Source organism: Nymphaea colorata, chromosome 8, assembly GCF_008831285.2.
Source record: "Nymphaea colorata isolate Beijing-Zhang1983 chromosome 8, ASM883128v2, whole genome shotgun sequence".
Classification (NCBI taxonomy): Eukaryota; Viridiplantae; Streptophyta; class Magnoliopsida; order Nymphaeales; family Nymphaeaceae; genus Nymphaea; species Nymphaea colorata.
This window is the reverse complement of record NC_045145.1, coordinates 17,904,758-17,932,078: the sequence shown is the minus strand read 5'-3', so window position 1 is coordinate 17,932,078 and position 27,321 is coordinate 17,904,758. Positions and strand designations below refer to the sequence as shown.

General features: G+C 39.8%; 4 protein-coding genes across 5 annotated transcripts; all 4 read right to left on the bottom strand.

Annotated features, from left to right (window-relative positions):
• Positions 1-659: 659 nt before the first annotated feature.
• Positions 660-3,005, bottom strand: LOC116259567 (L-type lectin-domain containing receptor kinase SIT2-like). The gene has a single exon (XM_031637422.2). The coding sequence runs from the start codon at positions 2,968-2,970 to the stop codon at positions 928-930; it is 2,043 nt and encodes a 680-aa protein (XP_031493282.2). The 5' UTR covers positions 2,971-3,005; the 3' UTR covers positions 660-927.
• Positions 3,006-7,045: 4,040 nt separating this feature from the next.
• LOC116259115 (L-type lectin-domain containing receptor kinase SIT2-like) lies at positions 7,046-9,449 on the bottom strand. Its single transcript, XM_031636758.2, has one exon. The coding sequence runs from the start codon at positions 9,435-9,437 to the stop codon at positions 7,239-7,241; it is 2,199 nt and encodes a 732-aa protein (XP_031492618.1). The 5' UTR covers positions 9,438-9,449; the 3' UTR covers positions 7,046-7,238.
• Positions 9,450-12,850: 3,401 nt separating this feature from the next.
• LOC116259118 (L-type lectin-domain containing receptor kinase SIT1-like) lies at positions 12,851-15,481 on the bottom strand. The gene has a single exon (XM_031636760.1). It carries the CDS (start codon positions 15,186-15,188, stop codon positions 13,065-13,067), a length of 2,124 nt encoding a protein of 707 aa, XP_031492620.1. The 5' UTR covers positions 15,189-15,481; the 3' UTR covers positions 12,851-13,064.
• A 2,134-nt stretch (positions 15,482-17,615) lies between these two features.
• Positions 17,616-25,887, bottom strand: LOC116259288 (uncharacterized). Of its 2 annotated transcripts, none has more exons than XM_031637025.2 (11): positions 25,621-25,887; positions 23,886-24,142; positions 22,930-23,139; positions 21,507-21,587; positions 21,335-21,421; positions 21,144-21,239; positions 20,975-21,028; positions 19,856-20,898; positions 18,206-18,254; positions 18,058-18,097; positions 17,616-17,971 (listed from the first exon to the last, which is right to left on the bottom strand). In XM_031637025.2, exons 2-11 carry the CDS (start codon positions 24,126-24,128, stop codon positions 17,823-17,825), a joined length of 2,052 nt encoding a protein of 683 aa, XP_031492885.1. In that variant the 5' UTR covers positions 24,129-24,142; positions 25,621-25,887; the 3' UTR covers positions 17,616-17,822. The 2 variants fall into 2 exon arrangements, with proteins under 2 accessions (XP_031492885.1, XP_049935190.1); XM_050079233.1 differs by lacking the exon at positions 25,621-25,887 and adding an exon at positions 25,452-25,578.
• Positions 25,888-27,321: the final 1,434 nt, after the last annotated feature.

Here is a 27,321-nt window from a genome sequence, read left to right as displayed (position 1 = left end):
TTACACTTTTTCATGTTTTATCAAGTTTCTTTTTTGTGTTTTTTGGCAGTTTTTAGTTACCAGATTTTCATTTTTATATTTTTGCGTTCTATTATTAAAATTTTGGCCACCTTTCTTTTTCTTGCCGACAGATCAATTGTTTTAAAATTTGTCAAAAATTTTTGGTTTTTTTTCTCATAAAAAATAACTTTGTTGTTTTATACCGGTACAAAATCTAGAAGTTTAAAACCCGAAAATGATATTTGTAGCTATGAAAGATGGATAGGCATTAGGCAAAGAAAACGAAGCTTAAAATTTTCATAAATTCTCCATAGTGCTTCTTCTTTTCTTTTAAGTGGACTTGCGTTTCACATAATAACAATACCAATGAGATCTTTCATTGTTTATACTTACTTTATTTACATCTTTTTAATTTTCTTTTCGCGTCATATATCTGCTACTTTGCTTCTTTTGTGCCCCAAAGATACTACTGAATTTAAATAATAAAAAAATCTCGAACAAGCAAAAGTTGAGCATCCCAAAGGCCTTGCCTTCTGAAAGACAGACAGATTATTCACAGCTACATTTTCCAATTTAGGCATGCGTTTAAACATGACAAGAGAAGATATCTACTTCTTCATAGAAAAAATAGAAAAATTAAAGTGAAGCAAGTAGTGCAAACGGAAGTTATAGCAAAGGAGGATCGGCCCAGCCAGGCCCTAACCTTACATGAAATAATTACTGCCAACAATCCCAGGAGAACCAAACCTATCACTGCCATTATCTAGACCTTCAACAAGGGAAGAAAAAGGCCACTTTGTTAGTTTCCTCTGGTAACTACTGCATTTTCATCTGTAAACTTCACTAGATTGATCAAAGACGATGATCCATGATGATGTTCTGCAAGCTGCCCATCGTTGCGGTCTCATAGCATGCACCTGTGTTTGATTATGTGATTCTAGAAGAAGAAAACTGAAGCACAAGTTGGTCAAAGTCCTGATCATCCTCCATAACCTGATCTTGGAGTTCCATCGCTTCTAGAGCTAAGTCTCCATTAAGAAATTTAACCACTTGCCGCATGTTTGGCCTTGCCTCCGGTGCAGCCTGCGAACAGTGCAGACCAAGTTTCAGCACTACCTCTGCTTCCTCCTCTATGTAGTCCAACCCAAGCCTTTTATCCACCGCACTCAATATTCGTCCTTCCATCCAAAGAGAGTGCACCAAGTTCACCAGAAGAACCTCTTCACCAGGTCTTCCTGGACAAGCGGGTCTTCTCCCACAGGCCACTTCGAGAAGCAGAGCACCATAGGAGAAGACGTCGGAGCTTGTTGTAGCCTTGTACGTGGAAGAAAGCTCAGGTGCCATGTAACCTACAGTCCCAACTATATGCGTCGTTTTAGCATTGGTTCCATAATCGTAGAGCCTTGCAAGCCCAAAATCGCCCAGCTTCCCGTTCATCGCAGCATCCAGCAGAACGTTGCTTGCTTTCACATCTCTATGCACAACAATTTGCTCCCATTCTTCATGCAAATACAGCAGACTGGAAGCAATGCCTTTGAGAATATTGACCCTTTCTCCCCAACTGAGGCACCTCTTGTCCCCGAAAATATAACTATCTAGGCTCCCATTTGGCATGAGATCATAGATTAGGAGTAGTTCTTCGCCTCGCCTGCACCACCCCTGCAATTGAACAAGGTTCTTGTGCCTCAACCTTCCCAAAGTTGACACTTCTGCAACAAATTCCTTCATCCCCTGTTCTGCACCATGCGACACTCTCTTGACGGCAACCTCCAACCCATTTCTGTGTAGCACCCCTTTGTAAATGCTGCCAAAACCTCCTTTACCTAATAGCTTCTTCTCGTTGAAGCCTTCTGTTGCTCTGTACACTTCCTTATACGGCAATCGATGTGGGTACTCCAGCTCCCACTCTTCTATTTTCTCATGGGTTAGCTTCCTCCTCCTATATATTTCCCAAGATATGCCAGCCACTATCCAAAGAAGCAGAAAAATTGGTATGAAAACATATGGCAAGAACCTAGATTTCCACATAGATGTGGATGCTGTAGGGATGGGAGCAAGCTGTGACAAGTCCAATTCTGGTGCTTGTCCATTGATCATGAAGCTCCATGCCAAGACGTAGTGCTCGCTTGCGATACTCTGTGTGCTCGCAGAGAACCCTGCGGACATATGTTCATGCAGAATAGGGGACAGATCTACACTATATGATATTAGCGGTCGCTTAGGCTTCCCGGGATGTGAAGACAATGGAGCTATGGTCACATTAAGGAGATTGATGTGCCCATCATAGTCTATCCATGCTTGAATCAGCGTCCTGCTGTCTAAGACGACAGTCTCGTTTTTGCCGTCATCGGTGTAGTAAGATGCAGTACTTGAGGCCTTGGAGATCGGACTATCAATATCGACACCAACATGATTATCATCTATGTCTTGCAGAGATGGTTCTATAACTGTGTCGAATTCAACTGCAAATATATGGTTGGAAGAGTTTCCAATGGGCGACCCATCGAACAGGCCAAGGTAGTGGCTTCCTTTGGCGTTGGAGAGGTTGGTGGAGGGAGCAATAACAAAAGCAAGGCCATGGCCGCCTGATTGTGGTGCTTTAGATACGATAGCAAATACGAAACGAGTGCTGAAAGATTGGGCTGTACCAGCCGGAGTAGTTTTGAATTTCAGAGCCTCAGGGTAGAACGCGTGGCCCATGTAGCCCCAGTTTGGGGTAGGGGTGCTGTCGTTAGTCAGACGCAGGGCCCCTTTTTTGGTGATGATTGAAGAGTCAGATAGGATCAGGTTGGATTGGCGAAAGTTATGGAAAACAAAACTATCGTTGATTGAAGCTGCAGGACAGCAAGGAAGAACGAGCAGAAGAAGAAGAAGAAGAAGAAGAAAATGATGATGATAAAGAGGAGGAGGAGGAGGAGGAAAGAACAGAAGGGACTTTAAACCTTCAAGGGTCAGGCTTGAGGGCGCCATCGCGGCGAAGGATGAAGCTGCAAAAACTGTATTCGGTTTTGGAATCTCGACTGTCATCAAAGCAATGAGAGCTCGTATGAAACTGAAGGAGCATGTTGTAAGAGAAAAGCAAAGTATATAAGCAATGCCCGGAAGCCGGGTGCCATTAATATAGACACCGACCTGGTGTTGACCTTTTGCAAGGAGAACTGTTCAACTTTTCACTACAATTATCCAAGAACCGCGTGAACAGTGGCAGCAGTTGCTGCCGTGGCGGCCACCTCATGGCTCATCGTCGAGATATGTTCATGCCAAACATTCTACGCACTCCGACGATCCATGAACCAATGAGGAGGAATTGGTGAGCTCTCCCTCTCTCTCTTTCTTTCTCTCTCACATGCACTTCAACTTTGATTTTTTTTTCTAAATGCTGGAAAGCCAGGCAACGGAAGTCGGAAAGAATCGCTTTCGCTCTCCTTCTCTCCTTATGTGCAAAGTCAGTCGTCGAAACCTGTGCGTCAATTTGGCTCGCTAAGCCTCTATAGCCACTCAAAACAGGCATTTTTTTTATCCCGATATTCCGATCCCAACCTTTCAGGTCGAACGAGAACTTCATTCCGGCATTCAGTGCAACAACTGTAATATTTTTCATCCCAATTTCATGAAAATGAGATGAGATTCAAACATTTGAATTTTATTTCGTTCCATATAGGATATAGGAGAATTGTAGATTCAAATGGGTCTTCAAGTTGCGTTTGATAGCCTCCGATCTACCTACATTAAAAGATGTGCTTTAGAAAAAAAACAGAAGATCTTAATTACATGAACTTTAAATTCATGTTACATGTCAAAAACTATGGATTTAAGATCAGATTGGAGGGGAGGGGTGAAGGGGTCCGACCTTAAATCCATGAAATCTTGAGGTTTGCGGTCACCTAAAAGGTGTGCTTAATAAACAAAGGATCTCAAATCCTCAATGATCTAAGATCCTTAGAGATTTGAAATCTATGAATTTGAGGTCGTACCTTCCCTTGTTTGACCTCAAATGAATAAGAGGTTTTTAAGTAGAAACATGGATTTAAGATGCAATTTTTCCAGTCAAGTAGAGACCCATTATTTGTTTAACAATGAGTCCTATAAAACGAGGAGTTGAGATCAGAAGAGATCTTAGATCCACAAGCAAACAAACTTATTTTCATTGTGCATCGAGAAGATACACATACTAGTACAAAGTGCAATGCACAAAAGAAGTCCATCGACAAGGAAGAATCTCGGTTTCTCCTCTTCCCCCTCTCTAACTCTTCTCTCTCTCTCTCTCTCTCTCTCTCTCTCTCTCTCTCTCTCGCTCGCTCGAAAAGCCAGTGCAATAGTCAGTTCCCAAAATGATGATAAGGATAGCAATGAGAATGATGGCAACAAGCAATAATTGACGCATGAATTATTTAGGAAAGAATAATATGTGACAGACCCAAATCTTCCATACTCGCCCTTAAATGGGGTGTTGACATTTATACAATCCCACTTGCTTAGAAGATTATGATGTTCGTCACGACTTGGCCCTTTAGTGAGGCCTTTTGCAACCTACTCAGAACTTTATATATGGAGTGGAAATTTCACATTTTTTAATTTTTTCATGTACATAATGACAATGATCTCTATGCGTTTAGTGAAAATTTGATTTGGCACAATGTAAGTTGCAGCTTTTGTTATGAAACATAGAAATCAGTGTTAGGACCGTGCCTCTCTCACGTTCTCTCTTAACACGCCAAGAAAGGAAGAAAACGTGAGCAAAGAAAAAAAAAAAGACAGATTTTTGTGGTTTGGAAACAACGTTCTTCACACAAAGCAGTTTTTCAATATCACAGAAGAGAATGCAGAATACAAAGAAAAAAAACGGTCTCCTCATAGACATGTCTATGAGATGAACTCAAAACCCGCAAACCATAAAATGACATAAATGCTCTTATAATAAAATCACGGGAATTAAAGAAGACTATCAAATATGGATCAAACTCCACACTTTAACAATTAGAATATTGACTTATAACTTAAGTTGCATCGGGCTGTGTGTTTAATCATGTGGTCATGATTGGATAAGCTCATCCTTTCCATTTATTTGACAATTTAATTATATCGTGCATCAGCTTAAAATATCCGAAGCAAGAAACTCCAGGGAGTGATAAATCAATTAGAAATCAAACGGCAGACCACCGGTCCTTCCACTCTCCTTCAATGAAACAAATAAGCTCATAGAAGATTGTTTATGCTCAAGTCAAGCGTTTAGATTCGGGATGTTCAGACCCTTCCATCAGGGAGATCGATCGGCTTTCTTTTTCATGGCGAGCGAAAATTCCTCGATAAGATGACAGTGGGATCCATTGAAACTCTGATGAAGCGATTTCCCACTTTCATGTCCAAGACATTATTTCCCCTAAAGGCTTCTTCAAGTCCGAAAATTCGGCTTCACTTTTGAAGGTCAATGAGGGCTTGGTCCTAACTATACAAAGAAAGAGATAAAATAATACAAGTCAAATTGATTGAAGGCGATCTAAGACACTACTTCAACAACTCTGTTGCCAGTTTGTCATGTCCAAGTGGGTTGTCGATTGAGAGTTCCCTACTTATTGACTATGTTCCAAATGTATATCCTTCACCTGCCTTCATATCTGTCCACTTTTACTTATAAAGTCAAATCCATCTTTAAGGTGACTAACAAAAATTGTCAAGTATAACAAAAAATACATAATAGATTATATGTTCCGATCCCCTGCACACGAATCCCCCTAAAAAATGAACCTTTATTTGGACTTGAAGCCGATTTTAGATATAAATGAAGAGGGAGAGATTGCTCTGAAAATCAAACTATAGGATAAATTATATGAGTTCTTTCACTGAACTAACTACATAGATGTGATTTCTATGTTGAAAAACTTGACAATAAAAATAAAATCATGTACTTCCAATGCATGCATAGCCGCACATGATCGTAAGAGGAATTTAAAACTGACGGCCGATATTTTTGTGCTTATAAGATCTCAATTACACATGGAAAAAAGCCGACTTTTATATCATTTCTTACATAATTGGGTATAAAAATCGGATCTATGTAGAGAATGCTAATATTAAAACCTTATGTATTAGCGAATATTTAGTGAAAGGTAAACATGTCCAACTATGGAAGGACAAGCTTATAAATTTGTAAAACGTGTACAAGAATGATGAATTTAGAGAACAGCTCATAATTACACATGTACTCTTAGGCTGGTACCCAAAATACAGTCCAATCAAAGATCCGGAAACACACAGGCAACTGGAGTATCACACATTTATTTTTATATTTTATAAGAGGAATGCTGATGAGAATCGAACTAACAACAGGATTTTCACCAGCCCACCAATCCAATCAGCAACAACATGGCATGGAAGTTAAAAAAACAAAATGGTTCAAAATGAAAAAAAAATAAAGGGTCAAACTAGTCCAAAATTCAGACTTTTCTCGCGAACCTATATTGAGTTCGTTTGTTTCATTCAATGGTGGAAACTGCTTAAACCATTCTTTCGAGAATTGTGACGTCAATTTAGGCTGAAAAATAGGCCGCTTTGTTGAGAGCAGGTCGAACTGGTAATAGAGTGTCTTCCTTTTTCCAGATAAAATGAAACAAAAGTAAGGCAATGGTGGAGGAAAAAATAGAGAAAAAGATGTCGCGACAAAATGAATCGGCGTATTTTCTTTCCCGTCCGCAGTTTTTCTTTCCCTCCCATAGAAAATGAGCACTCGCATTCTGTAAGCTTATGAGATAATGAAAGCCATGGTAGACCAATTTTGCTGTGTGAAACATTCATAAATTCTCCAAGGTACTTCCTTCCCATCCTTCTAAATGGGGCATTTCACATAAATAATAAAACCAATGGGTCAATTCATTGTTTACGTCTCTCTCTCTCTCTCTCTCTCTCTTGTCATGTGTCTATTGAGAATTTTAGTTAGCTTTCTTCTCCCTCAAAATACCAATGCATTTTGAGAAGATTGGAATCAAAAGAAATGAACATGAGCATCCCAATGCCTGTGCTAGCATGAAAGGTTGACAGATAAATTCTAATTACCTCTTAATTTGGGCAAGCAAACATGACTACAGAAGCTATCTAATTCTCCACAAAATACAACAGAAAGCAAAGCACAAGATAGCAAAGAAGAATCAGATCAACCAGGTCCCATTCTAACATGAAATGATAATTCTGCCATCATTAAAGGAACAATAGTTCGCTGTTTGTTCGCTTTGACAACTGCAATTTCATCGGGGCACTTCGAAAACTTCACCAGATTGATCCACGCGATCATTTTTGTTGATCAAGCTTTCCCTCGTTGGGGTCGCATAGCATGAACCTCTGTTTGATGGTCTGATGCTAGAAGAAGAAAACTGTAGCACAAGTTGGTCAAAGACCTGATCATCCTCCATAACCAGATTTTGAAGTTCCAACGCTTCTAGAGATGAGTCTCCATTAAGAAACTTAACCACATGCCGCATGCTTGGCCTTGCCGCCGGTGTAGCCTGAGAACAGTGCACACCAAGTTTCAGCACCAGCTCTGCTTCCTCCTCCACGTAGTCCATCCCAAGCCTCTTATCCACCGCACTCAATATTCGTCCTTCCTTCCAAAGGGAATGCACCAAGTTCACCAGAAGAACCTCTTCACTAGCTCTCCCTGTACCAACGGGTCTTCTCCCACAGGCCACTTCGAGAAGCAGAGCACCGTAGGAGAAGACGTCGGAGCTTGTTGTAGCCTTGTAGGTGGAAGAAAGCTCAGGTGCCAGGTAGCCTATAGTGCCAACTATACGCGTCGTTTTAGGATTGGCTCCATAATCATAGAGCCTAGCAAGCCCAAAATCACCCAACTTCCCGTTCATCGCAGCATCCAGCAGAACGTTGCTTGCTTTCACATCTCTATGCACAACAATTTGCTCCCATTCGTCATGCAAGTACAGTAGACTGGAAGCAATTCCTTTGAGAATATTGAACCTTTCTCCCCAACTGAGGCACCTCTTGTCCCCGAAAAGATAACTATCTAGGCTACCATTTGGCATGAGGTCATAGACTAGGAGTAGTTCTTCGCCTCGCCTGCACCACCCCTGCAATTGAACAAGGTTCTTGTGCCTCAACCTTCCCAAGGTTGATACTTCTGCAACAAATTCCTTCATCCCCTGTTCTGCACCATGCGAGACTCTCTTGACTGCAACCTCCACCCCATTCCTGGGCAGCACCCCTTTGTAAACGCTGCCAAAACCTCCTTTACCTAATAGCTTCTTCTTGTTGAAGCCTTCTGTTGCTCTGTACACTTCCTTATACGGCAATCGATGTGGGTACTCCAGCTCCCACTCTTCTATTTTCTCATGGGTTAGCTTCCTCCTCCTATATACTGCCCAAGATATGCCAGCCACTACGCATACAAGCAGAAAAAATAGTATGGAAGCATATGGCAAGAACCTAGATTTCCATATAGATGTGGATGCTTTTGGTATGGGAGGAAGTTGTGACAGGTCCAATTCTGGTGCTTGTCCATTGATCATGAAGCTCCATGCCAAAACGTAGTGCTCGCTTGCCCGTCTCTGTGTGCCGGCAGAGAACCCTGCGTACATATATTGATGCAGAACAGGGGACAGATCTACACTATATGATATCAGCGGTCGCTTAGGCTTCTGGGGATGTGAAGACAACGGAGCTATGGTCACATTAAGGAGATTCATGTGCCCATCATAGTCTATCCATGCTTGAATCAGCGTCCTGCTGTCTAACAGGACAGTCTCGTTTTTGCCGTCATCGGTGTAGTAAGATGCAGTACTCGAGGCATTGGAGATCACGCTGTTGATATCAATACCAACATGGTTATCATCTATGTCTTGTAGAAGTGGTTGTCGAACTGTGTCGAATTCAACTGCAAATATATGGTTGGAAGAGTTTCCAATGGGCGACACATCGACCAGGCCAAGGTATTGGCTTCCTTTGGCGTTGGAGAGGTTGGTGGAAGGAGCCATCGCAAAAGCAAGACCATGGCCGCCTGATTGTGGGGCTTTAGATACGATAGCAAATACGAAACGTGTACTGAAAGATTGGGTTCTACCAGCCGGAGTAGTTTTGAATTGCAGAGCCGCTGGGTAGAACGCGTGGCCCACGTAGCCCCAGTTTGGGAGATGGGTGCTGCCGTTAGTCAGACGCAGAGCCCCTTTTTTCGTGATGATTGAAGATTCAGATAGGATCAGGTTGGATGTCCGAAAGTTATTGAAAACAAAACTATCGTTGGGTGAAGCTGCTGGACAGCAAGGACGAACGAGCAGAAGAAGAAGAAAAAGAAGAAGAGGAAAATGATGATGATAAAGAGGAGGAGGAAAGAACAGAAGGGACTTTGAACCTTCAACGGTCAGGCTTGAGGGCGCCATCGCGGCGAAGGATGAAGTTGCAAAAACTGTATTTGGTTTTGGAATGCCGACTGTCTTCATTGCAATGAGAGCTCTTATGAAACTGAAGGGGCATGTTGTAAGACAAAAGCAAAGTATATAAGCAATGCCCGGAAGCCGAGTGCCATTAATATCGACACCGACCTAGTGTTGACCTTTTGCAAGGAGAACTGTTCAACTTTTCACAACAATTATCCAAGAACCATTTGACTCGTGACAGCAGTCGCGGCCATGGCAGCCACCTCATCCTCGAAACCCCTAGAGGCATGATAGCTCCCATTCACGGCGACTGCGGTGGCAAAGATGAAGAGGATTCAAGGAGCTGTGGCCGGAATATTCCCGTTCCCTTGCGACCTCGATTTCTTGGAAGATCTATGCCCATCTTATAAGTCACAAGTTGTTTTGTTTCTTTTGAATTTAGGCCCAACTATAGGCATTTATTACTTTTCTATGTTAGTTACTACTTCATTACTTACTAGTCTAATTACTAGTTCAAAAGTAAATGCACTCTCAATAAATTGCTACCCATCCACATCCGCATGATCATTGTATCCAAAAAGTTGGTGTTCTTTCTGTATTTGGCAGTCTGGAAGGTCTGTCATTGGCTATTGGTAAGATTGTACAACCTACTAAATGTTTTGATTCATCAATTATAAATCCTTTTTTTGGTAGTACAGGAAATATTATGTTTCTCACTTATGTTCTTGTACTTTATCTATCTTTCCAAAATGATCCTTCAGCTTATGTATATGTCTGTTGTGCTTGTGCCAGTATTTCAGCTGAACTTCTATGACAGTGTGAGCCATGATAGTCTCCTCTGTAATTATCAGTGTTAGTCCACTGAGTGTCAATCTAAACTCACTTATCCATTTTCTATTCTAATTCTTGTGTAGTTTATGCTGGTCACTTACCGTCATTTTAGTTATTTCACGCAAGGTATGAATACACATGCATGGTTTTGGCTGTCAATATAGGAAATGCCCAATGAAGCCATCTATCTTCCAAGCATGGTGGTGCTGCTGCTGCTGTTGCTACCAATCCGAACGACAGTTTTGAGGCGTCTGCACAAATCATTCAATGGGTTCTTGACAAACAATTATAAGAAATACTTTGTGAATGTAACTTTTACTATTGTAATTAATGCCAATAATAAATTTCTTTTTAATTTTTGAATTAGTGGTTTCTTTCTCTCTCTGTTTCCACCTCCAATATGTGTATAGTTTTCATTAACCTTGCAGTTTAGATTCGCTATCTATAAATTAAATACCATTCAACTGAATTATATTTTAAAGGCTCATTCAAAACCCTTTTTTTGTCATCCAAACAAAAACCAGGCTTTCAAATTTGAAAACTTAGATTTTGTCATGGTACCCAAACATTAAAACTAGGCTTTCAAAACTCATTAAAAAAATTGGTTTTCACAAAACGAGGTTTTAATAAAAACCGTTTTTGGAGAGGGTTCATCCAAACGCGACCTTCATTTTTGCCTTCATCTTCTCTCTGTTTTTCAAAAGGTTGGGAGATGTTCATGCCGGACATCCTATGCGCTCTCGTGATTGATAAGCCAATGGAAGGAGTAACCCATAATCTCTCTCTCTCTCTCTCTCTCTCAGAGCTTTCAGCTTTGATTTTTTTTCTTTTTTATATTGAAAAAGTTGTCTCGGCCGCCACCGAGATTCTCGTCCTACCCCTTGAGGTGGGATGTGAATTCTGGAATCAAGCGGAACAGCAATATTTTTCATCCCCAGTTTGATGAAACTGAGATGGAATTCAAACATTTGACTTTTATTTCCTCTGCTACAGCAGATTTCCAGGCATTCAAACAGGCAGTAAGGGTGTGCTTGTTAAACTAAGGATCTCAAAATCCTCAATGATATGAGATCTTTGAGGATCTTATGTCCATGGATTTGAGATCAAACTTTCCCATCATAGTTTTTTTAGGAGAAACGTAGAGTTAAGATCCATTTTCTTCAACATGTAGAGGTCCACTATTTATTTAAATAGTGGGTCCCAAAAAAAGAGGATTTCATCCACAGGCAAACAAACACCCCATGATTTTGCATAAGATGGACAAAGTTAAAAGACTAGTACAAAGTGCAACACACATGGTAGTTGAAATAATGACCAGATTTTCAGCCGCCGCTAGTCCAACCAACTATACTACCTTCTACATTCTCTAAGCTAAAAAAACAAAATAACTCAAAATGAAAAAAAATAAAGACCAAACTAGTCCAAAATTCTGACTTTTCTTGCAAACCTATATTGAATAGGTTTGTTTCTTTCAATGGTGGAAACGGCTCAAACCACAATTTAGGCTGAAAAATAGGTGTTTTGTAGAGAACAGGTAGAACTGATAATAGAGTGTTCTTTTTTCTAGATAAATTGAAACAAAAATAAGGCAATGGTGGAGGAAAAAATAGAGAAAAAAGTTGTAGCGACAAAATGACTCGGCGTATTTTCTTTCCCGTTAATTTTGCGCTCACGTTTGAGCCGCAGTTTTTCTTTCCCTCTCATAGAAATTGAGCAGTTGCATTCCAATTTCACACCTTTGAATGTAAATTAATAAAACTTGACTCTGCAACAACCAACGACTAAAGGGGGACTTCTGTAAGCTTATGAGATGATAAAAGGCATCGTAGACCAATTTTGCTGTGTGAAACATTCATAAATGCCATGACGTACTTTTGTCGAGAGACAGTTGCGTGCGCACGACGTAATAAAAGAGGAAATGACATTTTGATAATTTGTTAAAAAGAAATATTTTTTATAATCTTTTTACTTTTTCTTCATTTTGAGCTTTGTCTATACGAAAAGTTATTTTTGTATTTTAGCTAACCTTCTCATCCTTTTTAAATGGGACATTTCACTTAAATAATAAAGCTAGTGGGTCCATTTATTGTTTATCTCTCTCTTGTCTCTTGTTGTTCATTTTTTATTGGTGGCGTATTTGGAAAGAACGCAACAACAGGTCTTCAGGAGCACCTTCTCGTCGTCGGGTTCTGTAACTCATCTCGTGTAGGGGCATGTCCATTTTGCTATTTGGATACGGCACTGTCCTCAGTTTACGGTTGAATGACTATGCCGCTCCGTCTATCCACTATCTCTCCACCTCTCTTATGTTGTTTTACTGTGTAATTGTGTTATATATTTGGTCATTTTATTTTTGTTTTTGTGGTTTGTATATTTCCATTTTATTCTCTCTCTCTCTCTCTCTCTCTCTCTCTCTCTCTCTCTCTATATATATATATATATATATATATATATATATATATATATATATATATATATCTCTTGTCATGTGTCTTCTAGAATTTTTGTTGGCTTTCTTGTCCCTCAAAATAACCTTGCATTTTGAGAAGATTAGAATCAAAAGGAATGAACCTGAGCAGCCCAATTGCCTGTCCTAGCCTGAAAGGTTGACAGATAAATTACAATTGCATCTTAATTTGGGCCAGCACACGTGACCACAAAAGCTATCTAATTCTCCACGAAATACAATGGAAAGATAAAACGAATCAACACAAACAGAAAACAGAGCACAACATAACAAAGAAGAATCAGATCAACCCATTCTTACAAGAAATGATAATTCTGCTATCAGTAAAGGAAGAATAATTCGCTGTTTGTTTACTTTGATAACTGCGTTTTCATCTGGGCACTTCGAAAACTTCACCAGATTGATCCACGCGATGATTTATCTTGATCAAGCTTTCCCCTCGTTCCGGGCTCAGTTGAGGAAGCTGTATTTGATGATATGGTTCTAGAGGAAGAAAAATGTAGCCCAAGTTGGTGAAGGTCTTGATCATCCTCGATAACCTGGTTTTGGAGTTCCAACGCTTCTAGAGACAAGTCTCCATTAAGAAACTTAACCACTTGCCGCATGCTCGGCCTTGCCTCCGGTGTAGCCTGCGAACAGTGCACACCAAGTTTCAGCACTAGCTCTGCTTCCTCCACTACGTAGTCCATCCCAAGCCTCTTATCCACCGCACTCAATATTCGTCCTTCCTTCCAAAGGGAAAGCACCAAGTTCACCAGAAGAACCTCTCCACTAGCTCTCCCTGTACCAACGGGTCTTCTCCCACAGGCCACTTCGAGAAGCAGAGCACCGTAGGAGAAAACGTCGGAGATTGTTGTAGCCTTGTAGGTGGAAGAAAGCTCAGGTGCCAGGTAGCCTATGGTGCCAACTATACGCGTCGTTTTAGGGTTGGTTCCATAATCATAGAGCCTCGCAAGCCCAAAATCACCCAGCTTCCCGTTCATCGCAGCATCCAGCAGAACGTTGCTTGCTTTCACATCTCTATGCACAACAATTTGCTCCCATTCTTCATGCAAATACAGCAGACTGGAAGCAATTCCTCTGAGAATATTGAACCTTTCTCCCCAACTGAGGCACCTCTTGTCCCCGAAAAGATAACTATCAAGGCTCCCATTTGGCATGAGGTCATAGACTAGGAGTAGTTCTTCGCCTCGCCTGCACCACCCCTGCAATTGAACAAGGTTCTTGTGCCTCAACCTTCCCAAGGTTGATACTTCTGCAACAAATTCCTTCATCCCCTGTTCTGCACCATGCGAGACTCTCTTGACGGCAACCTCCACCCCATTTCTGTGCAGCACCCCTTTGTAAACGCTGCCAAAACCTCCTTTACCTAATAGCTTCTTCTCGTTGAAGCCTTCTGTTGCTCTGTACACTTCCTTATACGGCAATCGATGTGGGTAGTCCAGCTCCCACTCTTCTATTTTCTCATATGTTAGCTTCCTCCTCCTGTACACTAACCAAGACATGCCAGCCACGACCCAAACAAGCAGAAACAATGGTATGGAAGCATATGGCAAGAACCTAGATTTCCACATAGATGTGGATGTCGTAGGTACCCGGGGAAGTTGTGATAAGTCCAATTCTGGTGCTTGTCCGTTGATCATGAAGCTCCATGCCAAGACGTAGTGCTCGCTTGCGAGTCTCTGTGTGCTGGCAGAGAACCCTGCGTACATATATTCATTCAGAACAGGGGACAGATCGACAGCATATGATATCAACGGCCGCTTGGGCTTCTCTGGATGAGAAGGTAATGGAGCTATGGTCACATTGAGGAGATTCATTTGCCCATCATAGTCTATCCATGCTTGGATCAGCGTTTTGCTGTCTAAAATGATGGTCTCGTTCCTGCCGTCATCGGTGTGGTAAGATGCAGTACTCGAGGCATTGGAGATCACGCTGTTGATATCAATACCAACATGGTTATCATCTATGTCTTGCAGAAGTGGTTCTCGAACTGTGTCGAATTCAACTGCAAATATATGGTTGGAAGAGTTTCCAATGGCCGACACATCGAACAGGCCAAGGTAGTGGCTTCCTTTGGCATTGGAGAGGTTGGTGGAAGGAGCTATAACAAAAGCAAGGCCATGGCCACCCCTTTCTGCGCCTTGAGAAACGATTTCAAATACGAAACGAGTACTGAAAGATTGGGTGGTATTACCAGCCGGAGCAGTTTTGAATTGAAGAGCCGCAGGGTAGAACGCGTGGCCCATGTAGCCCAAATTTGGGGTTTGGGTACTGCTGTTAGTCAAACGCAGAGCCCCCGTTTTCGTGATGATTGCAGAGTCAGATAGGATCAGCTGGTTAGCATTGCGAAAGTTTTGGAAAGCAAAACTACTGTTGGTTGAAGTTGCAGAGTAGGAAAGACGAACGATCCGAAGAAGTAGAAGAAGAAGAAGAAGATGACGATGATGACGATGAAGAGGAAAGACCAGAATGGACTTCGAACCTTCAAGGGCCAGACTTGAGCGTGCCATCATGAAGTGGGGTTAAAGTTTTCAGGAATTGTTCTATGTTTGGATACTCGGACTATGTTGCAGCAATAAGTACTCTATTTGAAGGGAAGCAAGACCGACCACAAGGCCAACCTTCCGTCGCCATACGGGAATGGTGGAAAAAATTATGGAAAACCATTTACGTAACGTTTGATAGCTACAGGTAAATGTCTGCGGATAGAAATTCATAGATAAAAAATTTCCACCCGTGCCTGATTTGCACAACCAAAAATCTTTAGACAGATGGCCTTGATTTGATATAGTGAAGGACAACAATCTGAAGACAAGAAGTGTAGCTGTTCATTCCCACCAAAATACGACGTTCATTCATTCCCACCAAATACAAAAGATCACGTAAATCTCATCATCCCATGGACAGAGCCAAGCCTAGGATTTGATTAGCCGAAGGAAAACTTGTTGTGATAGATCGATTGATGTGTATATTCACATTATGAGAATAAGATAGAAGCATAATATCAGAATGTACAGCACAATATCAAGAACAACAACAATACATCTTTCTGCGGATGCTTCCTTTGGTGCCAACAACCTTATACGTGATTCGATTCTGTTTCTTAATCCTACCACTTGCATCGTTCGTGCTGCTGATCTCACCCTGACCTCACTCCTCTCCTTCGACCCAACCATATCTGATAAACTAAATGAGTGTGGAAGGTGTGGAAGGTGTGGAAGTTGTAGCCGTTTCACACCTCTTCGTCTTCTGCTACCAGACAAAACGTGCTTATCATCACCTGCTTCTGTTCTTTTAATTTTACCATTTGCATTACTATATTTATCAACCAAAATTAGTGTGGCAGGTGTTGAAGCTGTAGCCCTTCGCACCTCCGTCTTCTGCAGGAAACACTGCGTCAAATCCACATTGCCTTTGTCTGTGGCGCTGGTCAGAAGTCAACCAGTGGTTTATGTCAAACGCGCGTCTTATGAGCCCCTAGTTCAACAATGGAAAATGTCACATTTAGGTTCGGAAGTCCATGCACAAGCATCGTCAAGGCATCGAGCAGACGACCGATAAGAAGTCGGCTTTCGTATGAATATAATAAAGAATATATTTTTAACATAATATAGAAAATATTACATAAATATATTTAAATAAAATAATATTACAAATTAATTATTAAATCGAATCGAACTGATTTAGCCCAATCTAGCCAGAAGGCCAATTTTAAGGCCTACGCTGGGCCGGTACCAGGTATGCGTCGGTTTGCAGCCTGATGCCCTCGGTGCTACACTTGCAAAATACATGGCAAACTTTGTTAGGATATATTATTCTGTGGTTGCGTAGAAATTAATGGCATGTTGAATCTTTCTAATCACCTCACTCGTGATTTTTCGAAAGTGGAAACAGCAATCCCCATTATATATATATATTATAATGCCAACTTTAGGGCCCCTTGGACTTGAAAATTCGAGTGTAATAAAAATACATTTGGTAGTTCAACTATATTTATCAAACATTTAAGTCGAGTATATATATTCTTCCTTCTGCTACATGAGAAGATGGTTTCAAACATGGAATTTCCAACTTTCCATTCATTTTCTATTCAATGAGGGGTCGGGCCGCAACAAGCGACTGCCACTAACATTGGTCTTGTTTGTCTCACCTTGAAAAAAAGAACCTAAAAATGCCACTTTTCTAGTCGATGCCATGCGAAGCACGCGAGATGTTTTCCTCTTTTATGATGAACTTCAACAGAAAATTAAATACTAAAATTAATGAAAAGAAACATCCCCCTTCTCTCGACTTCACGCTTTTCTGGGTCTTTCAGTTGATCTTAGGGAAAGAAAATGTCTGGTAAGGTGGCGCCAAACAAACAGATAACTGACCAAAATTCTATAAACCATCCAAGTGTTCAAGGACTGATTCTCAATTCTGAAGTCAATGTAAGCGTCCAACATCAACTTCAATGGCCGAATTTTGAACATGCAGTTGTCGACCTATTGCAGTCGCACTGACCTTTCCCTCTCAACATTACAGCTTAAAGTGTGTCCAATACCTTCACAATCAATTATCCTCATGCAACCTCACTCAATACAAGTAGTAGGGATCACAAAAAGCACATCATTTATGTTCCTGCCGACAACCATAAATGGGATTTGGCGGATAGGGATTTGGTCAATGGCTTTACCCCTAGGACATCATCACTGCTGATAAAGTTTCAACCTTTCCAAAGAGCTTACACAAGGAATCGTTTTTACATTTTCCAAGCTTCCATCATCTTGTTAGAGCCACAAAATTTGCATAGTGTCGATGGCAAGACAAAGATGGGAAAACTCCCAAACCCCAAGATCATAACTGAAGAAAGAGAATTGTCAGAAATCAGTCCATGTGAAAACATCTAAGGGAAGCGGGCGTCCTGATTTAGAAATCCACCTAAAAGTCTACCAATGACGTGCACAAAGACTGGAAAAGAGCAAGTCTTATATTTCAGGCCTTGTAGTAGTACTAAAACTTAAACTACCAGTCTACGAAATTTCACTATGAAATATTAACACATCGCGTGCACCCAATATGCACAAAAGTACCATGTTTATATACACGATTCACACATTCCCATATATAAATACACAATTAGTGTCAACTTATGCTACATGGGGAACTTAAGCAATGGAAACTTCTAAAGAGGATTTAGCAAGCCACAGTAAACCCAAATCATTCCTTTTCAGCACCAAAAATGCTTCTGACCTTCCCATCCCATCATATGAGACATCGTCGCAGAAACCGACTGCAGCAAGGATCTCCATGGCAGCTGCATTCATAGCATACAAAAAAGCATATGAATCTTAAAGAATGATAGAACCCCGCAATCATCAGTAGCATTTGCTTAGTTGTTACCTTTATGATTAGCAACATATTTCTGGAAGATGGGATTACCCTGAGATCCAGAAGAAATCAATGATGTCAAAGCAGGGTTTGAAGTTTGACGTTTGAGCATACAAAAACTTATGTAGAGCATGAACGCAAACTATGTCAAAGAAAGTACCTTCCGCAGACGCCTGAATTTAGTCTCAGTAGGGTGTTCAATCACATTACTGCATGAAATAGAACCCCAAGAACGTTAGAACTGTTTACTTAGACCTTCCACAAGCCTGAACCACTAGAATACTTTAGCCTTTAGCATATAAGAAAAAAAGTATGCTTAGTTATTTTGAGATCCCACAAGACTCGAGCTTGAACTTGAGATAGTCGTAAAACAAATACAATGGAGCGTGACCTTTGCATCACTAGGCAACTCTTGTGCAACGGCATGCTGCCACTGAAGGCATGCATAGACAAGAGAGGTGCATTCCCTGAATGGCTGAATCTTTATGAGAAGTAAAAGTTTTAGTGGAAGGAGAAAGCAAGAGATTTCTCTTCCAACAAGTTGCTGGGTAGTAAAGTGAAGATATTCCTAAATCTCTGCAATGAAGATAATAAAGAAACAAAGGCATTAAAGATCCTTAAGCATAGAGAAACTCTGGTTTTATTTTCATCCTATTTTGTCCAGCAGTTGTGGAAAAAAAGTCTCAAAACTTTGTCTTCTCCATGAGGTCTTCAACATACTTTTTCAGTTATTTTCACACAATGTACCTTTCTGCTTTTCTACTTTCAGTTTGATATGCCTTTTTGCCTATGTCACATAGGTACGGGTACGGGTGCCGGTGCGGGTACCGGTGCTGGTATGGGTACTGACCATTTTCAAAAAACTTGGGTGCGGGGGTACGGCCGTATATATATAAAAACAATAAGAAATACTTAGAAAATATGTATCAAAATAAAGAATATACATCAACATAAACAAATAAATAACATAGAAAATATATATTAACGTCTCTTGCAGCAGTGTGTTTAAGAAACATATGAAAAACTTTAAACATATGGACAACTGAGCAGCCCCCTAGTCAAATATGAACATCAATCGAATTTCACATCCAAAGAATAGAATAAAAAGTAAGGTGGAAAAAATTAAAACAAAAGTAAAACTAAGCAGTTTGGATCTATAGGTACCCAAGTATCAAAGTACCCATTTTGGGTACGGGTACGGCGACACAGGTACGTGGACCTTACTGAAGCACCCATGTGACTTAGCTTTTTGCTTTTCTAATTTCAGTTTAAAATGTTTGTTCTCTACATTCCTAAATTTCAACACTCAAACAAGGGGTACCATTCACGGAACATTAATTTAAGGTAGTACTCCAACTCAGTTTTCTACATTTGGAGCAAGTTTACTTAAAACTTTTGTTTCATTTTTTCCTTAATAATTTCTCTGAATGAGGATAAAATACTTAGTACAATGTATGGCTGACTTGAAATGAGAATAAAATATGTGAAATATATGGGTGATTTTACTACTTATTCGTTCATCACTTCCTGTGCATATCCATCAAATCAATTATGTGACCTGCTTGTGTCCCTGTTGTATGAACATATGATATCATGACATGCACATCAGGATACCACTTCTAGAACTAAGCTGATCAATATCAGGTAAGTGACAATCTGTACTTTCAAGAAACTTTAGTATGAACATTCAATTATATATGAAGAAAAAACTCAAAACTCTTTTTTTTTTCTTGAATTCAAAATAAGTTGTGAAATGGCAAAGTTTGGGTTAACCATCTTGACTATAACAGCTCAATCAAGGTAACCTTACCGAACAATCTTGAGGAGGGTTTGAAGGATAGAAGCAGCCTCTGTGGGCGTGGTTTCACTGCGCAAAATCTCAATAGCCCCATCAAGGCGAGTCCACAAAACAGAAACAGGGTCTTGAATTCTCTTTATTTCAGGATCTTCATTCAACTTTGTCAAATGATCATCAATCTCTGATATTTTGTTTTCCTGCAACTTGTTTTGTTGATCAATTTCCATGCACGATGAATTAGATATTTCTTGCTCAGGTAAATCATCTGGATCTGGCTCATCAATCCAATTTTCTTCCACAGAGCATTTTGCATTCGAGGAATCAAGTGCACGATTGCGACTAACGCAAGCAGCAACTTTTGTCAGAGAAGCATGCTCAGCATCCTGCTCAACATGGACGGTCGCTAGGAAATCATCTGGATCTGGTTCATTTGCTGCATTTTGCATTATAATATTCCCTGTTTTATGATATGCAGAACCTTTTTCAGGTTCACTTTTGTCTGTAAAACAGTTTTTCCCCACATGATCATCCGGATCAGGTTCTTCAGAAAATCTATTTTGACATTTAGCAGGCCTTCTGAACACCACCTCTATTTCCCCTTTTGTTTCAGAGTCATCAGGATCTGGCTCGGCGTCTTTGAGATCAACTAAACTTCCCCTGCAATCATCAAGTTCCTGTTCTTGTTTATCATCATTCAGCCTCCTCAAGCCATCATCCTTCAGATTGGAATCACGCATCATCCCAGGAATCAATTTCTGAAAGTTAGGTTCTTCCTTCACTGAATCACAGACATCAGCTTCTACATGAGCAGCTGTGCTTCCACCATTTAACTGATTCTCTAAAGTATGAATAGAAGCACTTAAAAAGCGATCATAAGCCGCCTGCACAGAGGCAGTACGTGCATCTGCCAGTTTATTTAAACCTGTACCACCAAGCTTGTAAACTTTAGGCATTGTTTGATGAAACTCCATTCCATAGGCATCCAAGTTCTTATGTCCAGTCAGCGTTTGGCTTCTTGATTTTGTCCAGTCTAAACTAATGGCTTCTTGATTTAGCTGGAAAGAAAAAGAGAAGATGCACGTTAGTGTCCATCAAGCTCAAGTGTATCTCCGTTTGGGAAAGTAAATATACCTGCTTATTTAGTGCGAAGAAATTTTCATCGTGTTCTGAGTACACCATGTGAGCCTGACAAGGAACCAGAAGAAATAAAAGATAAGCAGAACAGAAAGTTAGATTATGGATAGATGGAAGTGCAAATATTCAAATTAGAGAGATATAGACAGACACAGGCAACACATACAAGTTCATGCAACAATGTCTTCTTGATGCTCTCATACTTCCTGAAGCCCTTAAGGTCATCTGTCCGCAGCCTCAGTGAAATCTCCTCTCCTTGATTCTGTGAATCTCATCATCTCAGAAAATATGGTGAAATGAAATCAAAGGAAAAGGATTGCTGCATATTTGAACGTCACAAAATTAAGTATATCCCACCTTGTTGAACCCAAGAATGCATTTTGGACTCACCCCCACATAACCAATTGGTGCCAATTCTGACATGATCCCTACCCGCCAGTGATGCTGTAACAGGTATAAAAGCATTGTCGAAATGGGCAATCAAAAAAAAAAAAAAAAAACTATCAAAATGATCAATATGAACTGGTACCTTGTTCATAACAGCAACAATGCCCGGATCGCTGGCAAGTGTGTGCATTATTTTCAATGCCTCTGTTGCTGGAGGACTCAACTGCAACAAAAGGAAAAATATAAAAGTTCCATTCTTATGGTATAACCACGTTATCTACAATAGGACTGAATTAAAAGTAATGGTTGCATTAAGTTCCGAGGTTGAAAAAAAAATCATCACCAACTGCCAAGTACTATAAACAAGAAAATGGAACTCAAAACAAAATGTATAGTTAGATATCAATATCATACCCATTTACCTATCGCAGCCACTTATTTCTACTTCACTAACCAAAATGATTAAAAAGTAGTATAAAACATAGCAGCTAGTTTTGATTCAAAGGTACAAGTAAATGCCTAAGGTTAGCATTGCAAGAAGTTTCAACACCAACAAGAAGTTTCAGCACTCATAGAAAGAGTTCAATCAGATTGACAAGAAAGTTTCAAGCCTAATCAGCATTCCTTCCAGAGCAGGAAATTGACAGTAATCAACTGGTATATGCTTTTGTTTTGGTGGAATACAAAAGACACCACATTTGATGAGAAGAAATATTTAAACAAAAAATAAGAATGCTCCAGAATGGTCAGACAAAACTGAACAACACAAAGTGTTATCCAATCATAAGTCCTAAGCCATGCAGAACATGAATGATATGAAACCAGTGAAGAAAACAACCTGAAATCCAATTGGCAAGTGCAAACGATGTTAAAACCTTTTACTCCATGCTGATGTAGAACACAAGGTGAACGTCATAATGTCCAAACAGTGTATACATTTAGCAATACTACTGACTCTTTCTCTCCAGATATTGATCAAGCAAAAAGTCTAAATTATAAGACAAAACGGACTCACAAATCCCACAGTTTGACATACAGAGAGCACTCACTGTGTAAATTGGTCACGTAAAACATGCAGCATCAGCACATCTCAGATGCTCAGACACAACACATTAGAGCATGGCAGCCACTACACATGTTCAACCAGCAAGATATGAGTTCAAGGAATGCTTGTCTAATGTACGGAGACCTTTCAGATAAACATAAAGTTTGTATGTTATTAACTAGGACTCCACATCGTTTGGGAATGAATTTGTGTCTAAGATGGTTCCAGGAGTCTCAAATAGACAAATACAGGTTTTTCTCCATCAGTCAATATATGGATGCTAAAACACACTAGATACATCAACTTATAATTTCATTTATTCTGGATAGGGAAGACAAACTTGAATGGTTTTTTTTAAAAAAAAAAAGGTACCTAGGCAGTTCACATGTTATGAATTAAATATTTCCCAAGACAGAAAGGCACATTTCAATAATTAGGACAAGTACACAATTTACATGTATGACAGCCCTAACACAAAAACCGCAGAAAGTGGTGATAGAGATCATTCAATAGATCAAACCTCAATCCCGGGAATCTGAAGTGTGTGAAAATCACAGAAAATATAGGTCCCTTTTGGGAGCTTGGCAACAGGAGGGCCTTCTGCCATCCTTTGTCGTAGTCTGTTATCCTCCTCAGCAAATCCAGCTATTCGAAGATCTAGCCTGGTACCATTATCAGAAACTTCTTCAATTTCATTAGAAAAGATTCCCATCATACGCACGGGCTTCCTCTGCAATGGCATATGATACACATTGCATATATCAGATGACAATATCAACCAAAATCTCTAAACATAAGGTAAACAGTGTTTCTTCAATGCAATATAACAACAACAGGAGTAATGCATAAAGTGTTAAAAAGTTCCTATGACAATGGAGATGTGAATGATCAAGCAACACAATTTAAACTTCAAATGCCAATCAGGAAAAGTTATATGAAAAGCCAACGCAATTGCTCCAAGAGGTGCAGCACAACTGGTCGGGCCAGCAGCTGCTAGGTAGCCAGTCCTTGGTTCAAATCTCAATAGTGCCACCCTTTGCAAAACTCAATGCGGAATGGCCTTGGGGTTTTTTGCCCCAGGAGAGTGACAAAGTCTCTCAGCCCGGTCAAGTAAATTCCAAAAATAGAAAAAAAAGGTTAAATAGAAAGCTACAAATGCAATGCATAACATCTTCAAGTTTTCAACTGCTCAGCATATACTCCACATGAAAGTAAGAACATAAAAAGTAAATCCAGACTAAACACATAAAATTTTGTAAAATATGCAAACTAAGTCATATCAATTGTGCCAAATAAGACATGTTAGCTTATAGTAATATAAGGTGTTTCTAGATTTTTGCAAAAGAAATTAAGCATATAAAAATCCAGCAAGAGGTAGCAAATAAGAAGGTAACATTAAGACAATGTCAAAAGGCTAACAGAAAAATGGACAGGTTAAATTACGGAAATTCAAGTGTGTCAGTTGCTGGTGGTTACCTCAAGGGTACCAAAATCGTTCAGCCTACATTTTGAATGCTCTTCCGAGAAAGGATATACCAGTTTGGAACCCTTACTGCCAGAATAAGGAATAAGCAATCTTAAAGTATTTGGCATGACGTTTGTTAATTTCTGCAGCTTGGATCCCAATTCTTCCATAGTAGCATTTAATGGAATATCCACATTCAACTGATTTCCCCTCCAAGTGACAGAGATGTTGGTAATAGCTTCTTGTTCTGCCATCGCAAGTAAATGCACTGGGAAAGAAATCAAATATTAGCAACAGCTACAACATCTTCCAAGCAAAGTGAGAGTTTCTTTTTTTTCCTTTTTTTTTTGAGAATCGAAGCAAGCAAGGAGGACACACTAGCGAACTGAAACAAGTTTAAATTCTTATAGGCAGCATCAAAGCAATTGAAGTAGAAACGTATGGGAGAAACAATAATGAACTCATCGAAGTTTAAATTCTTACTAGCCTCATTTTGAACCATGTGGCAACATGATACAGCATGACACTATAGTTAAGTACTTCAATGGAGGATAATACTAGCAGTTTACTTGAGAAGACATGAACTATTTATACTAGTTCATTTGGCTGAAGCTTGTATACTCGCACTCGAGTACCTCATTAAGCCTTTCCCCAAAGCTTTATCATACGTACACTTTCTATGATGAAAGATATTTTTCATGGTATACAAGTGCTCTCATCCAAATGCAATTTACCATATGCATAAAGGGCTTGCTTTGATACACAGAAGGAAACAAGTAGATTTAATGCACTACTCTGGGACATGGTGCTATAAGTAATCACGAAGTGTGGTGCTTGAAATTGCTAGCATTGGTAACACATTGAATTGCAAATAGACTTCGCGAGGCAAACTCCATCCTCAAAGCCATTACTCAACACAACCCTGAATAGGATAACGCAATGTCTTCATCTGGCTGACTGCTCACGCATGTTGTAGGGATCCTCATCAATTCTTTAAAATACCAAAAATCAAGTGAACAAAAAAAAAAGGCTCCAAACAACTTGTAGAGTTATACAATTTCACAAATTTAAAGTCATGCTTCACAAATACATTAAAATCATCTTCTATTTGCATGCGAGTTGCCACCGCGGGAAGAGGGGGTTGAGGGGGTGATGAAGGGCGGGTGCTAGAAGCTTGGAGAAATTGCGGTCCATGATTTCGTAATTGCTATTTCTTAAAACCAGGCATCCAGGTTTCCGTTAAAGAGAAGAACCAAAGTACGCTTAGAAGACAGAATTCATCCCCATGCAGTAAACAGACATTCAACCACGGTTCCAACATGCAACAAACCACTCCCTTAAAATACACAACCACATAGAAGGAAGTCCATCGCCTTCATAACCCGATCCTTCGCTACAAAATTATACACAGAGAATAGTAATGGATCGACGCGGACGATGATGACGAAATGACAACAAACAACGAAGAACGATAAATTCAAGAAGCATAGCATCTTTATATCATTCTATTGACAACCCCTTAAAAACAAAAAAGAAACAGAAAAAGGAGACAACAGCTTGCCGCTAATTCTACAGACCTGCCGCCCGTGACGCGCATAACCCGCGGGCAAGAAACAAAAGAACCTTGAAATTTCCATTTTCGACGGAAAAATAATCATTATTACTGGCAAAGATTAAGCACAGAGACATCGTTTTGTAATCAAGCAGAATTATCCTGTTAGAGAGAGAGAGAGAAGCTCCACCTACCCTCTATATCCTCTTCCGGTTCCAGGAGAACCAAGCATCCACCTCCTCTTCTCCTCGTTTATCGAAGGCAACAACCGAGAGAAAGACAGAGAGCGAATATGCTACGAACTCTTGTAATTACCGACGGCTGACCTCTCTCTGTCTCTCCACTCTGGAACCTTCGACGATTCCCTATGTTCTGACCCAACGAAAACGACTCGGCGAGTCCAGGAGTTGTCGGAAGAGGGGTTTCCTCCTTCAGAAACAACTCAGCAGTTAGGACGTCAGTGGTTCGTATTCGTATAGGATATAATCATTTTTATGTTATCGGATATATAGCTAAATCGGAGCCGACGATGGATTTGGATTTGAATTTGGATTTGAATTTGGATTTGAATTTGGATTTGGATTTAGACATGTAAAAGACAAAATGGTATCCGATTTTTTACTTGTAATCCAAATTGACAGTGTCAAGATTACATATCCGATCAGTTTAGTATAAAAATTTTACACCATGTTCGAACCAGGATTAAATAACTTGAATGGGATCTGATTAAATCACTTGAGTTGGTTTTTCAAATTGGATCTGATTGATCGGGTTCGGATCAAATGCTGAGTTTTGGCCGAACTGTTGACCTACGCGTTTGAATGGCAGTGAGCATAGTACCTACTGACAACCAAACTTTCATCAGTCCGCCAGTCCGTCCAGCTACGCTATACACATCAAAACAAACTCTTTCAATGCACTTCACTTTGTTCAATAACAAAAAGGGTGAGGAAGAGAAAATTGCATGGAATAAATAAATAAATAAATAATTCACATCTCCTAGTTGATGGTAATAATATTGTTCACCCTTCTTTAAATTAGCAGATAAGGAATGGTTTTCATTAGAAACTTTTATAAAGTAGCAACTCCTTCAGTGTACAACGTATATCCCCTTGTCTATTTGCCAAAGAAAATGTCTTATAGAATTTACTGTACAAGAAGAATAACTAAGCATTACAGTTGATGGTGTTGTATAAGGTGCAAATTTGATTTTTTTTTTTTTTGTCTATCGAAAATGAAAAATTGAAAATAACCTAGAGTATAAACACACTGACAGCTACTTCACCACCAAAGAGATCATGTCTCTAGCGCAAAAAAAAAAAAAATTATAACTTAAGTTTCATATACTTTATAGGTCTTTGGTTTTCAAGTGGTTTGAAAACCTGATGATGGAGTGTTTCCACGAGTTATGAAACACATCCAGACAAGTCACGTGCGTCAAATGATTGACATTTACGAAACTGTTAAAGAAAAAAAAACGACTACTTTGAACCTCAAGGGGTTTTAACAAACCAAAGATCTGCTAAAAGGAGGACAAAAAATGTTCCTTGGACAAAAAATATTTTCCGTACCATAAAAAGCAAAAGAAAATTATTGCTTACGTTTAGTTGCAATACATCAGATTCTCATCCATTGATAATTAATCATGCTTCCTATTGGCAAACCAATTGAAGATTTCAGATAAGATTCATAAGTCAACAGGACAGAAAGAGAATTAAATTCTTCCATTTGATTGTTTTACTCCCAATCAACTAATCTTCGTAAGCAATTCACAATGTTTTCGGTTGCAGTACAGTCGGCCATACATTTGAACCCGGAACCACCTCTATTATGTTCTCACAGTCCTGTTCGACCCATCATATTTTCACAACGTTTGGAACATTCTAATTGTTGAG

Coding starts and splice junctions, on each gene's coding strand:
- LOC116259567 (XM_031637422.2), bottom strand. CDS start 2,970: ATGGCGCCCTCAAGCCTGACCCTTGAAGGTTTAAAGTCCCTTCTGTTC.
- LOC116259115 (XM_031636758.2), bottom strand. CDS start 9,437: ATGAAGACAGTCGGCATTCCAAAACCAAATACAGTTTTTGCAACTTCA.
- LOC116259118 (XM_031636760.1), bottom strand. CDS start 15,188: ATGATGGCACGCTCAAGTCTGGCCCTTGAAGGTTCGAAGTCCATTCTG.
- LOC116259288 (XM_050079233.1), bottom strand. CDS start 25,563: ATGTCTCTGTGCTTAATCTTTGCCAGTAATAATGATTATTTTTCCGTC. Junction 24,143..25,451: donor ATGCGCGTCACGGGCGGCAG/GTCTGTAGAATT, acceptor TTTCTTTCCCAG/TGCATTTACTTGCGATGGCA. Junction 18,098..18,205: donor AATTCAGGCGTCTGCGGAAG/GTACTTTCTTTG, acceptor TCTGGATCTCAG/GGTAATCCCATCTTCCAGAA.